General features: G+C 42.7%; 1 protein-coding gene across 1 annotated transcript in view; it reads right to left on the bottom strand.

Annotated features, from left to right (window-relative positions):
* Nucleotides 1-15,539, bottom strand: part of LOC130122774 (protein FAM53B-like) — a 38,164-nt gene that overhangs the window by 13,493 nt on the left and 9,132 nt on the right. Inside the window, exons 2-3 of the mRNA XM_056291789.1 lie at nucleotides 11,876-12,137; nucleotides 884-938 (exon numbers count right to left, since the gene is read on the bottom strand). Of these exons, the coding sequence (XP_056147764.1) occupies nucleotides 884-938; nucleotides 11,876-11,956 (136 nt within the window). The 5' untranslated portion in view covers nucleotides 11,957-12,137. The remainder of the gene's footprint in view (nucleotides 1-883; nucleotides 939-11,875; nucleotides 12,138-15,539) is intronic.

Below are 15,539 nucleotides of genomic sequence, written 5' to 3' on the forward strand. Positions count from 1 at the left end.
CATAGATACAAAGAATCTGTCACATGGCTGTGGGCACAACACACCTACAGTGCCTTTAGTGGCAGAAGTTAATCATGCCAAGATGTTAACATGGGAATCTATTGATGCAGTTGGCAAAAAAAGGCCACTGTCCTGATCCAAGATCCATCCTTTGGGATATTTGTGTCAATTTTTGGCCCTCACTCTAGCAGAGCTCTGCACGGAAATCATTGTTTCAGGACGGCAAACAATGTACGGGGGCTACAGTGATGACCTGACAGGAATGTTAGGAAAACAGCTTAACAAAGGGAGGAGACAGGATGCATTACAAAAGGTCGTCCTTTGAAAGTGAGGACAAAACCTGCTGTTTGAGGCAAGACATGTTACTCCATGTTAATGTCAACAGTAACAGTAGAAATGTTCATCCCCGTGTATTTACCCCTCAACACTCCACCCCCCTCTCCACCTCTGCCAGCATCCACACCACTCCCACCACCAGGGGTAACAGTGCGTTGAATTACAGTTAATTCCCCCAAGAGCACATGCAACGTTGTGTGGAGGCAGGTGCACCCAGTACATGAGGGACAGATAAGTGACAGATGGAGAAAGGGAGAAGTGAGAGGGTTTGTGTGATTAAAGGGGATAAACCAAGAAACAAAAAAAGACAAGTGTAAGACCTAGCTATTTCCACTCTATAGATTATGATAATGGCTATGTGTAAAATTATGATGCACTATTACATTTGTGAGTTTAAAATATGCTCTATGTTTTGTGCTGCGTTGTCCTAGAGACATATCCAAAATAGCGAAGAGAGAACAACAGGAATCTGCAAAGTATGAGAATGAAAGGAAGGGAAAATGTAATTGGCAGATTATGTGCAATGTGGGAAAAGAAATGGACTCACCCACAGATCCACAAGAGAAGAGGGTGGTCCCTCTGCTCATGGTGTGGAGCTCACACTGTTGAGAGGTAGACAACAGCAGACAGAGGCAAGGTCAACACTTTTTTTTATCATCGGTTGTTCACTGAGTCAAAACGTATCAACACATAACACCAGAATGACTGACTCATCAGTGCCACTTAGTAGTGTGAGTACTTCTCAAGATAGCCCAACCCATTTATAATCCAACCAAAACGCAAACATTCAAAGTAAAAACAGAAAGTATCTTTCACTTTGCATCACTGTGTAATGGTAATGTGGTGGGGGTGGGGTGGGGGGGATATAATTTTGTTGTAAAACCGTTTATGCAGGTACACTGTTTGTTAGTTGAAAGTTTAAAACAATTGTGCCTAAACACACCAATCCCTCTTGATTAAAGTTGTTAAACTTAGCTTTTTGCTAGTTACGCATAGAGGGCAAAGGTAAAATTTCATGAACCATTAATGAACACACACTGAATCACCTACAGTTTATCACCACAACAAAACAATGTTCTATGTTTTAGGAGATAATAGACAATTGAGTTCAAAACAAAGGCTACCCAGACATCCACAGGACCAGTTTTATTGAAGAATATTTCACCCAATTAGCAAACGCCAACCTCTGCCTCTTAAAGGATCCTTCTGTTTTTTGCTGTAAGCAGCTATCAATTATATCATTTTACTTACTGGATTCAATTTCGAGATTTTGGATACGGGCCCACGGCTGAACTCAGCTTTACAATGGTGTCTTAACATGGCATCGTAACACCAGCATCAGACATGTTTCAAAAAGACCAAACCCCCCCCCCCTTCTCCCCAATTGTACCCAGCCAATTGCACTCTTCCCGAGGTTTCCCGGTCATTGCTCCACCCCCTCTGCCGATCCAGGGTGGGCTGCAGACTACCACATGCCTCCTCTGATACATGTGGAGTTGCCAGCTGCTTCATTTCACCTGACAATGAGGAATTTTGCCAGGGAGACGTAGCGCATGAAAGGACCACGCTATTCCCCCCAGTGTCCCCTCCCCCCTGAACAGGCGCCCCAACCAACCAACCAACCAACCAACCAACCAACCAACCAACCAACCAACCAACCAACCAACCAACCAACCAACCAAAGGAGGCACTAGTGCAGTGACCGGGACACATACGGCTTCCCACCCGCAGACATGGCCAATTGTGTTGGTAGGGACACCCGACCAAGCCGGAGGCAACACAGGGATTTGAACTGCCAATCTCCATGTTGGTAGGCAACGGAATAGACCACCATACTACCTGGACACCCCGTAAAAATACCAGTTTAATGCAATTATCTAAACTGTGTCTTTCAAGGTGAAGCTAGAAGCGCAAGTTCAAAGTAATTACCTGAAATGTTCAATATTATCTCTAATATTTGACCACATTACTGAGCTACTACTTCCAGGTTAAATTTGCAGACCATCTTACTTACTGTAGGTAGTTGTAACCATCGATAAACTACCCGGCCAGTACAATTGCTAAGTCATACACAATGGGAAATCATCTACAGAATCTAACTGAGGCAATAAATGCTTTTTCTGGCCATCATTTTTGTTGAAAGGACATTTCTAAGGGCTCTGAAAGACGCTGTTATCAAGTTGTGTCTAGTGCTGGTCTCCAGACCAAAAGTAGAATATCACAATCAATATGTATGACAGTGAAAACCATTAAAAAAAGACAAGAGTTTTAAAAAAAATTGTGTTACGCTTTAATATTATCCTCTATTAAGTAACTATCACATTTAGGTGCACAGTGGGACTTCACAAAAAAGGTTAAGATGTTGAGTTCCCAGCCAATACTACAATAGCCTGTATTGTACAGTTGCCCAGAAAGAACTCAGGCCTAATTAAGCCTTCAAGGTCAATATCGTGAAAAATAAATAAATACAGACATGGTGGGGGGGCAGAAATTGTCCATAGTTTTTTTTACAATGGCCTGTCTCATGGGTTTCCATATGTTTTCATGTCAAGGATTTCTAAATTGATATGTGTTAAGCAATGGGCCCACATTTGCTAGTGTTCTTTCCCTACAGAGTATCATAAATAATGAACATGATGAAGTGTATAAACTTGCTGCTGCTGACCCTGTCTAACTGCTCCCATTTTATTGTGTTTAGTGTGCTTTACTGTTTGTTTTATAGTCTGCTCCATTGTCATAGTGTTTTATTCTCAACCGCCATAAACCTCTCAGCTTCTTGCGTCGCTCTGGCAGTTTTATTAACTATACCTGGAGGTAATGCTGGCAATGCTGACAATGCCGAAGTTTGGACGACCCAGTCCCCCATTATTACCTACTCCCGGGAGTTTTTGCTGTCCTTCAGGAATAATGCAAACAGTTTGGATGCTGCGATCCTCCTACTCTAGTTGCCTCTTAAGGAGAGGGAAGAAACAAACAGTAAAGAAGCGAGGCTCCAGAGGAGGAATTAAAACCTGCTAAGGGGGCGGGGAAGCTGTCACCCTCTCCCAGTAATCACTTTTTCGAACATGAGATCCTTTAACAACAAGCTGGATGAGGAAATACTTTGCGCCAAACACAGGGAGGATTTTAGACGCAGTAATCTTTTGTTTTAATGAGACATGGTTAAACCAGGACTGTACCTTGAACGATGATGGATATACTACAATCAGAGCTGACAAAGATAAGGTAAAATCACAGAAAACCATTGGATGTGGGCTTTGCATTTGGTTGACAAAAAGTGGGCAACCCATTTCACTGTCTTTGAACAGACATGCACAAGAGACTGTGAGATCCTGGTGGTATCATTTAGACTCATTTATTTTACCATTGTTTAGTCTGAGTTAACCAAAAAGGATTTTAATGACCTTTTCAGCTTTTTAAATACTTATGGAAAGTCTTGTTTTCATTTCGGGTCCTATTTCGACACTGGCCCATGGAGCAGGGCATTGTAGTAGAATCCTCAGCCTGCACATTTTAATTTATTTAACCTTTATTTAACCAGGAGGATCTCGTTGAGATTACAAACCTCTTTTTCAAGGGAGATCTGGCCAAGATAGGCAGCAGCAATTAGAAACCATTGGATGTGGGCTTTGCATTTGGTTGACAAACCTCTTTTTCAAGGGAGGTTTGAACATGTGGCTCATCTCCGCTTGCAGAGCTCACAATAAAGGTTTTATTGACAATTTTAATCTGTTTCGGAATCGTTTCTCCCTCTTCGGAACTGGCGGAGTCCACCTGAACAGGCTGGGTAGCCGAATGCTAGCAGCCAACCTGCAGCACACCGTACAGTCTTCTCCACATGACCGCGTACATCCCACACTTCCCTCCCGGAACCTCGGTTTCCGCCTACGGTGGCACCCCACAGTACTGTTTTGTCCGCTGGCCTCACCTGTCATTAACCCTCTCTCTGGGAGTTTTCCCCATACAGACTATTATTAGGCACCAGGCCTCATCCACACGACATATTACGACGGGACTGGCATGTAGATCACAGTGTGCTAACTCCACTATTTAAATCAGCTGTTTATATGCGCATGACCTGTCATATAAGTTTGCCCTCTACAATATCCAATCTATTACCAACAAAGCCCCTCTGGTCAATGACTTCATCACAGAGCAAAAACTGGACTATTTATGTCTCACGGAAACCTGGCAGTCACAGAATGACTTTCTACAACTAAAATCAGAAAATCCATCAGGATTTGTTTACATACTATGCAAACCCCGGTCTTCGGGCAGAGGAGGCGGCCTTGTGCTGATCTATCGCGGTAGTATAAAACTAACGCCACTCTCTCTACCTGATACATTTTCCATTGAACTGCTAGCTGTTAAGCTCTATGGACTTACGCCCATTATTACTGTTGCTCTGTACAGACCACCTAAGGCATCGAATATTTTTATCACGGAACTCTAACTACCCTTAGTGTAATGTCTCTGAAAATAATCCTAATGGGGGATTTAAATGTTCCTTTTGATAACATTTACAATATGTTCACTAAAGATTTTAAAACATCCTAGATTGCGTTGATCTAATGCATTATGTCAACTTTACAACCCATACCAAGGGTCATATCCTTGACTTAGCTTGCTGTTCCATATAACATCACCTCTGCTGAACTACCCATCTCTGATCATAAAGCTGTGTTATTCAACACCAACCTACTGCTCAGTAAATCAAGGGTGCATTGTGCCATATCATACCGCAACATTAGATAAATTAATCCAGATGATCTCAGCAGTTTAATTACCTCAAACCCCATATCTGCTCCCACCTCCTCACTCCCTGATCTTACGAACTATTACAATAATATTTTATCTTCTGCACTTGATACTTTAGCCTCCCTGAAAACACAGATTGTCTCATTTGCCCATACTGATTCTCAGTACACACCTGAATTACATCAGCTCAAGGCTATAGGTCAGCTCCTTGAGAGGCTTTGCACCAAGACTAGAGTTGCTGTTCACAAACAAATGTATTTGGATCATATACCCCTTTACAAAAATGCTCTTTCAACAGATAAAACATCCTTTTATGCAAATATCATCAGTACGGTTGAAGGGAATACTGGAAGGCTTTTCTCCACAGTTAAAAGGTTACTACATCCACCCGAAACCAATATGAACAGTGACATTTCTAATGAACAATGCTCTGCTTTTTTGAAGGTTTTCAACTCCAAAATTAGTACCATTCATGAGCACCTAGCTTCTGCTAACATCATGCAGACTGACTTACCATCAGCAAGCACGATGATATTGTCCCCATCCACTGCCCTATGTGACTTCAGTCTTCCAACTGAAAATCACATTTCTGAACTTATTACTAAGTCTACCATCTCCACATGTCACCTGGATCCAATTCCCATAACCCTAGTTAAAACATCCCTGCCCTCTATCATTTCCCTAATAACCTCAATCATCAACTGCTCTCTGTCCACTGGTACAGTTCCCCCTTCACTGAAGGTTGCCATATTCAGACCAACTCCGAAGAAACTTAATTTAGATTCTACTGACCGAAACAACTACCAGCCTATTTCCAATTTATCATTCATCTCCAAAATCCTTGAGAGGGTAGTTGCATCTCAACTCCAGATCTACCTTGATAACAATAATCTCTTTGAACAATTCCAGTCTTGCTTTTGCCCCAAACATAGCGCAGAAACAGCCCTGGTTAAGATCACTAATGACCTTCTTTATGCAGCTGACTCCAGTCTACTCTCTATCTTCATCCTCCTTGACCTCACCGCAGCCTTTGACACTATATCCCATCAGCTCCTCATGGGGGCACTGTGTATCAGTGGTTTGCTTCCTACCTTACAGACAGGGAACATTTCAGAATTAATGGTCAGAAAGTTTGATAGTTCCTTGTGGAGTTCCACAGGGTTCAGTGTTGGGGCCACTCCTGTGTATTATTTACCTCCTCTTTCTTGACAACATCTTCCGGCACTATGGTATTCATTTCCACTGCTATGCTGATGATACACAGCTTTATGTGTCCAGTAAGCTCACTTCCATTCTCCCCTCCAGTACCCTCACTGCTTGTCTCCATGATATACAGATATGAAGGACTAACAATTACCTGAAATTCAACAGTAGTAAAACTGAGCTACTCCTCATTGGCACTAAATCTACACTCTCAAAAACTAATATTTGCTCACTTTCCATTGCTGGAGCCACCATACCTGTCTCCGCTCAGGCTAAGAGCCGTGGTGTTATCCTTGATAGTACCCTTTCCTTTTCCAGTCATAAACAATGTCTCTCGGATTGCCTTTTTCCATTTCCATCTTTGAACATCTCCAGAGTATGCCCTGCTTTAACACAACACTCCATGGACATTTTAGTCAATGCTTTGATCACGTCATGCATTGACTACTGCAGTGCAATCCTGGCAGGCATCCCCAACAAACTTATTCACAGACTTCAACTCATCCAGAATTCTGCAGCACAGATTATTAGACATTCAAAGTCCACTGACCATGTCTCTCCCCAAATTATTCAATTACACTGGCTTCCTGTTTCACAGCAGATTAATTTAAAAATGTTATTATTAACATTTAAAGCTCTTCATAATCTATCCCCTGCTTATCTCACACACCTCCTTCAGACTTACACTCCATCTCGCTACCTGCGGTCTTCAACCAGCAGGACTACCAGCTATCAACCTCAGCACAATGGGTGCCAGGGCTTTCTCCTATGCTGCACCCAAACTCAGGAACACCATTTTCTGTCAAATCCGCTTACTGGACTCCATTACAAAATTCAAAACTGCTCTTAAAACCCACCTTTTTAAACTAGCATACTCACTTTAACAGGATTAACAGCATCAAATTCATCTTTTTTCAACACCTGCTGATGTATGCTCTATTGCTTATTGTTTGGTTTATTGTTGATTGCACTAATGTTTTAGTGCTTTGTTTTATTGTATTTGATGTAAGGTGACCTTGAGTGTCATGAAAGGCGCCTTTAAATAAAATTTTATTATTATTATTATTATTTACCTTGTGAATTTGGGCAGCTCACCATTATTTTGGTGTTATGTTCCGGGTCCCAATAATAAGGAAGCAGCTGAGCACATATCAGACAGTTTGAACACCATGATCACATGACCAGCTGATCAACCAGTGTTTATTCTGGGGGATTTTTACACACTCCTCAGCAGTACATCTCCCGGCTTTACAGCAATATGTTGACTGTCCAACCCGTTCGTCATGCATTCTTGACTTATGTTATGGCTATATTGAGGATGCATATAAGGCAATATGCAGACCTCAAATTGGTAAATCAGACCATAATGTCATCCATTTACTGCCAAAGTACAGACAATGCGTGAAGAGGGAAAACCCCATCAAAAAGAATATCAAAGTCTGGGACAGAGAAAGTGAGGATAAGCTAAGGAGCTGTTTTGAAACTGCAAACTGGGATATGTTCTTTGACTCATACAAAGATCCCCATAAACTGATAGATTATCAATTCATAGAGTTCTGTGAGGAATATGTAATCAACACCAAGGAAGTCAAAATATTTCCTAATAACAAGCCCTGGCTGCCAAAAGACTTGAAAAGCTGCCTTAATGACAAAAAGGTGGCATTTCTCAGGGGTGACACTAAAGGTGTCAAAGACAAAAGAAAGGAGCTCAGCACTAAGATACAGAGAGCCATAATGGATGTTGAGAATAAGGTAGAGAATCAGTTATGTACAGGGAACCCCAAACAAGGGGCTTAAAACAGTGACAAGTAGGATGCCCAAAAGACAAGATGATGGTTTCCTGGACAGTCTCTCCTTTGTGAATGATCTTAACCGATTTTATAGTAGACTTGATACCACGGATTTCTTTTTTTTTTTTTTCTAAATGTATTTCTGATTTTTCCCTTTTTCTCCCAATTTAGTGGCCAATCGATCCCTATTTTAATTCAAACACCCACCCTCGTGCTGCATGCATTCGCCAACTGCATCTCTTCGGCCAGCAGTCTCGAAGGAGACGCCTCACCACTTCCGTGACAAGGTGACTCCAGGCCGAACCACTGCTTTTTCCGACACACACAGAGACACATTCATGTGACGAACACAAGCCGACTCCACCCCCCTCCCGAAGACAGCATTGCCAATTATTGGATACCAGGGATTTCAAAGATAAGAGCAATGCCATCTGTGCCAATGTACACAGAAACCCCACAATTGGTATTTGCCTCTCACAGATTATGCCCCACAAAACACCAGGATCTGATGGTCTACGTGGACGTGTTCTGAAGGTGTGTTCCATCCAGCTAAGGGCTGTTTTAACCAGGCTAGTCCAGTTTTTACTGTACACCTGTACTGTTTCTAATACATGGAAAGCATCTATCATCAGACCAGTACCCAAAAAGCCAGGATCCAAAGCCCTGAATGACTTTCACCTTTAGCCTTAACCCCCATTTTGGCTAAGTGCATGGAGAGGGTTGTCAGCAAACATCTTATCTCATCCATAGCAGAACAACTGGTACCATTACAGTTAGCTTACAAGACACACAGGGGGACTGAGGACGCTACCCTCACCATGGTCAACATGTTTGCCAGTCATCTACAAAGGCATATGTACGGATTCTATTTATTGACTTTAGCACAGCTAATAATACGATGCAGATACATGTACTCCTGCAATGGCTTCTGGACTAGGGGGTGAATGGGGACCTTGTGGTCAAGGACTTTTTAACTGACTGGCAACAAAGAGTCTGTGTAAAAGGAGCATTTTCTGAAGAGGTTGTTTTAAACATGGGGGCACCTCAGGGTTGCGTTTTATCACCGTTATTATTTTCTATGTACACCAATGAGATGACACTCCAGGAGAGCAATTTAAAGCTATTTAAATACGCTGATGACATGGCTTTAGTTCTCTAGTTAGTCTTTTTTTATAAAAATGATGTTGCCTCTGGGTACTTTGCTCAGGTTTTCAAGCTGGAACACTGGTGTAAATTCAGCTTCCTGCTAATCAATGCTGGAAAAACAAAGGAGCTTATTTTAAACCATGCACACCCACCCCCATTGCTTACACTTTTCAACCTATCTGTGGAAATTGCTAACTGTTTTAAGTATTTAGGAACACATGTGGATGACAAATTGAGTTTCACGGACAATGTTGATTCTATATGAAAGACAGCCAGTCAGAGACTGTTTTTAATTAGGAAATTGAAGGGGTTTGTGGTCAGTCATAACATTTTGGAAAAAATATTTGTCAGCCTGATAGAGAATATTCTCGCATTTAATATCTCTGTCTGGTACGGATATTTGACACTGAAAAACAAAAACAAGCTGGCCAGGATCGTCCAAACAGCAGGAAAGATAGTACGCCGCCAACTAAAGTCATTGGATGAGCTTTTACAGTACAGCTGTACATAGGAAAGCTTTGCCCATCATTGGTGACACTAAACACCCCTTCCAAACTGAGTTTGAGTTGCTCCCCTCAGGGCGACGCTACACAGTACCTCTGGCAAGCAAAACTATCAGTAAGGGATCTTTTGTTCCTAGTGCAATAAATTTGATGAACAAACTCCATTAATCTGTATTCTTCTGCACTGAATGTATGCTGTACACTGTGTGTATGTTGTATTAACTGTCGTACAGTTGTGTGTGATGTGATGAGATTTGCTGTATTGATGTAATGTGATGTTTTCATTGTATCAGGTGAGACCAAAGGTGATTTTCCGGCCTCAGCTGGACAATAAAATTGTATTGTATTGTATTCTATTCTATAGAATTTATATGACAAGACTGGAAAACTCAGTGGTAAAACTTTTTTTTTTCCTTTGGATTTCCCCCCCCTTTTTCTCCCCAGTTGTATTCGGTCAATTACCCCACTCTTCAGAGCCGTCCTGGTTGCTGCACCACCCCCTCTGCCGATCCAGGGAGGGCTGCAGACTACCACATGCCTCTTCCGATACAAGTGGAGTCGCCAGCCACTTCTTTTCACCTGACAGTGAGGCGTTTCATGTGGGAGGATCACGCTATTCCCCCCACTTCCTCCTCCCCCCTGAAAAGGCACCCCGACTGACCAGAGGAGACCCTAGTGCAGTGACCAGGACACATACCGACATCTGGCTTCCCACCCGCAGACACAGCCAATTGTGTCTGTAGGGATGTCCGACCAAGCTGGTGGTAACACTGGGTTTCGAACCGCCTTCCCCGTGTTGGTAGGCAATGGAATAGACCACTACGCAGAATAGACCACTACCCAGACGCCCCAGAGAGGGTAAAACTTCTTATCAGAAAAGTCATTGAAAATAATTTTCATTTTAAATGCTCTCTTTTGGTTACCTTGGTGTAAGTGAACAAATGTTTTTGTTTTTTTCCCTGACAAGTTTTCTTGAGGAGTTTTTCCTCATTTGTGTCTAGGATCCAAGGATAGAGAATGTTGTATATTGTCTAGTGTTTTATATTGTACTGATTGTAAAGTCCTTCAGGACTACCTTGTGGTTTTGGGCTATACAAATAAACTTGACTTGTTGGACTTGACTTGTTTCACACAAGTAAACTAGAGCCCTCGCAAGGAGGCCCTTGAGTTCCCTGTCCCCCCACCTTAGACGTCACGAGTCAAGCCAACCACAGCCACAGATGGCTCACTTACACAATGTCAAGCTAACAAGTGACAATCAAACTGTGGCTGTATATGATTGATTGTTTATATAATTGATCACAGTTGGCCTCCGTAGAATGTAGTTATGCACTTGTGTGCTTTAATTGCTGACATACATGTTTTGTAGACTATTCCTTAAAGGATAATTCAAGTTTTTTTTTTTTACAACCTGGTTCTTATTTTCATGGTTTTTGCTATCATATATTGCATATTCATCGCTAGCATCATTGTGGAGATCTCAGACATGGACCCACCGCTGGACACAGCTTAATGACAGTGTCTCATGGGGCCATGGAGTAAGATTGTCAGAAACGTTTTAGTCTAAGTCTAATTTAACTCAATTATCTAAACCAAGTATTTCGGAAATGAAAGTTAATTCATACCTCGAAATGTTGAATACCATCAACAGTTGTTGATCACGTTGCTGAGCTACTTCCTGTTTCAGCTTGCAGGGATTACTGGCTGTACTTACTGTAAGTGCTGTCTACTGTAAATTAGATTACTCACGGCAGGCAGTAGTACTCATTGACTAACTACCTAGCCAGTGTAGTTGAGAAGTCATCGATAACGGGAACTTACATAAACAGTTTAAATGAGGCACTAGGGGTTTTTTGTTCTGTTTTTTGAAAGGACAGGTTTAAGGATCGTATCCCCTGACCTCATAAGACGACTTTGTGAAATTGTATCCAGCAGTGGTCTCGTGCCTAAGATATCCACAATGAAGCCGGTGAGGAAAATATCATAACTGATTTACATGATGGCAAAACTATGAAATTAAGACCCAGGTTGTAAAAATCTTCAGTTATCCTTTAACATCTGATACACCTACGTATACCTATCCCTGACATTGACAACAGTCATCTGCCTGTGGCTGACAGAAGATAAAGTTTCTCTCACCAGCAGTCTTTCACTGTCCTTGCACCTTACATCATTGAAACCCTTCTTCTTTTCCAGTGTTTTTGAGAAAATGATCACCATGGTAACACACAGCTCTTCTCAAGACTGTTCCAGAGCAGAAAAAAGCAATGGGCAGCCATCTTAGGTTTGGGTAGAGGGCAGATAGGGCATGTGGGCAAAACAGACGACTGGTGGACAATCTCCCATCTGTACAGCAGCCTTCAGGTGGTTGGGTGGTGATTTCTCACACTTCAGCCAATCCCTGCAATAGGGCAAATGAAGACAGAAGACAAAGAAAACACAGATACATTTTAAATTCAGCGTTAAACACTGTGGTAACACACTATTTACTCTGGAGTTCTGCACAATGGTGATGACGGAGACACTGACATTGATCACTGGCAGAGCAACACATTTATGTAAGTGCCATGTAACATTTGGGATATTGAGCTCTGAATAATAAATGGTTATGAGTGGTATTGTAAGAAAAATGTCCACCATGCCACTTTATTGGAAGACAAAGGATTCCAACTCATGGGTGTGTCTGGCTGGCAGGCAAACAGGGCAAGGAGATTAGCCTCATAACAGCCCGACCCACGCACAGGCTAGAGAGCATTACTGCCAGCAGTCATTCCCAGTTTAGGGTCTAGAAAACCCCTGGAGGTCAATTACAGCCCTGACCAAACATGACTGGTTTGATTTCACCTTTCATGTATTTAGGAGGTGGACAATAATTTTGTTTACTGAGAGAGCGGGTATTTTAATTCAAAACTAATGTCTCCAACTCTTGGCAAAAAAAAAAGAAAAAGAAAAAAATGTCTACCTCGCAAATACATGAGAAGTGAAATCAAACTGATCGTGTTTTCATGTATTTACAAGATAGAACATAATTTTATCTATTGTGAGAGTAGGTATTCTAATTTTTTTTTTCTGGCCAATTACCCCACTCTTCTGAGCCGTCCTGGTCGCTGCTCCAGGGAGGGCTGCAGACTACCACGTCTCCTCCAAAACATGTGGAGTCGCCCGCCGCTTCTTTTCACCTGACAGTGAGGAGTTTTGCCAGGGGGACATAGCGTGTGGAAGGATCACGCTATTCCCCCCAGTTCCCCCTTCCCCCCTAACAGGTGCCCCAACCGACCAACCAGAGGAGGCGCTAGTACAGCGACCAGGACATATACCCAAATCCAGCTTCCCACCCACAGACATGGCCAATTGTATTGGTAGGCAACAGAGTAGACCACCATGCCAGCCAGACGCCCTTGGTATTCTAATTTCTAACTAACTTTCAATACTCTCACAGTATGGCAATGGGGTTTTTTCAAGCTAATGCACAGCCTATGCACGCAAATATATGCCACCGTATGCTAAGGCTACATCTACAGTTTTGAAAATAATGGAGCATCTGATTCAAGTCAAACACAAATGTCATGAAAGTAGACGATATAAACATGGAGAGGGGCAGACAGATTGGCATAACCTTAACAAGGCACGTCAAGCTGGGAACCTACCCTCGGAGGAAAAAAAAGAAAAAGAAAAAAGACATTGCATGTTTAAAGATGTAAAAATACAAACAGAAAAGAAAAAAAACAAACAAACACAGGAATTACATCATTAGATGACCGGCTGGCTGCACCCACAGATGTAGAAGACAGACAGCGGCTGCAGTTCAGACAATACTTGGGGTTGTTCATATGTATGACATATACACCATTTTTTTTTTTTACATCCATAACATCAGATGTCTCTTCCATACGGTCTTTTCTCACAACACGCTGAGTCTGACGGCTGCACAGAGACAGGCTTGATCAGCTACATTGTTCTTGATCCTCGGCCCTGGCAAAGCAAAGCAGGAGTAGAAGTGGTGATCTTGTGCTTGGGGCGCTCCCCTTCATTGGCTCGCAGCCAGACACATTTGCACAGCAGCCAGTTAGAGAGCACCGGCCTGGCTCCCATATTCCAATCAAACGTAGTGACAGCTTTCTAATGTGGGGCGACACATGGGGCCAATGGGACTCCCAGAACCGCTATGTTACTTTGTCCCTTGTAATGCATGGTTTTAAGTTAAATAATGGTTGTCTGGCTTACATAACTTGGTTCAGGGCATAGCAAAGGGTGAAGGCTTAAAATAAAGTACACTGGGCATTGGGTTCAGTGTGACAATGTGGTAACTCCAGCATATAGGTCAAGAAAGAAGGGGACACGAGAGAGGTTAAAAAGAAGCACTCCATACACGGATTGGATAAAACAGTCCTGGAAACAATCAGTATTTTCAATATTATCTCTACACATATACCGCAGGGATAACCCTCCCACTGTGCGTATATATAAGAAAATGAAAATATCATCACTAAATACAGCTTTATAAGAAAATGCGAATGACAACTGCACATTATACAGGTGTGTGTAGCCTTGTTATTTACATTTTCTTATACAATGCAGCCTATTGGCAATCCAGGAAGCACGGTTTTACAGTCACGGCATGTCCGCCAGTGATGTCACGGTCAGACATAATTTCGGTGGTGTTCCAGAGAAACACAGAGTTCAGTATTACGGATGCTAATAGAATGTTATCCCTACTGGATGGATGGATGGATGGATGGATAGATGGATAGATGGATAGATAGATAGATAGATAATGTTAAAAATTGTGATTGTTTCCCATTAAGACCAGATGTGTCTTGTCACTTCAACTCCTCTCATCACTTGCTCCCATTCCCATCTCATCCCACCCGACTCCCCACCTTTCTCCTTTCCTCCCCAACCCCCTTACATGAAGCCTCCTAATGTTTCATGTGGGCTAGGCCCAAGCCGACGGCCAGCATATGACTCCCATTATCTCCGTTTATCCCTGAAAGTCAGTGGAGCACGACTGGGCCTCTACAGCTGAGAGGGACTGGTACTGGGGGTGAGAGTCAGAAGGGAAGGAAATGTTCTTTTTGATCAGTTTTCTAGATTACTTTACAGATTAGGAGTGACACTGAGTTATGGGCGAGGCATTGCAACAGCGAGGTAGTGTTTGTGTTTGTGTGTGCAAGTGTTTATGCACGTCTGCGAGTGAAAGCAGGAGTGGAGGAGAGAGGGAGTGATGTGTCTGGTGGGGTCACTAAGTCTGACACGTTCCACCAGAACCCAAAGCAGCACCTCTGCAGTCTGGGTGTGTGCGTGTGCGTGCATGCACACACGCACGTGCACATGTTTGCCCTCATACACGCTTGGGTCTGAGCACCTATGTGCATGGAATCCTGCACTTGTGTGTGCGTGTGTTGTGACTAGCAAGTGGGGTCATGGGAGAGGGCAAACCGAGTGTGAATTCAACCCCTGAGCCATGCTTACTTAATGGACCAGCTCCTTGTGATGTAGAAGCAGGAGCTTAATGGAGAGAGCACTGAGGAGCACTTTTGTCGGCCCGTCAATTGTTCACTGCTCACTCTTTGCCAAAATGTTATTGTTTCACCGATATACAAAAGAAATTCCAGCCAGACCCACTGCAGTCTTCAGTTAGGAAACCAGGTTGTTCAACAGGTTCCAACTACAGTCTCCATCTCCATCTCCATCACAACCTAATCTATTTATGTGGGATCCTGAACCTCACCCCCATAACTCTTGTGTTACATTTGATTCACGAAAACCAAAACAAGTCAGAGTTGTTGACTTTGCTTTACAC

The sequence above is a fragment of the Lampris incognitus genome, chromosome 13 (assembly GCF_029633865.1).
Source record: "Lampris incognitus isolate fLamInc1 chromosome 13, fLamInc1.hap2, whole genome shotgun sequence".
NCBI classification, from domain to species: Eukaryota; Metazoa; Chordata; class Actinopteri; order Lampriformes; family Lampridae; genus Lampris; species Lampris incognitus.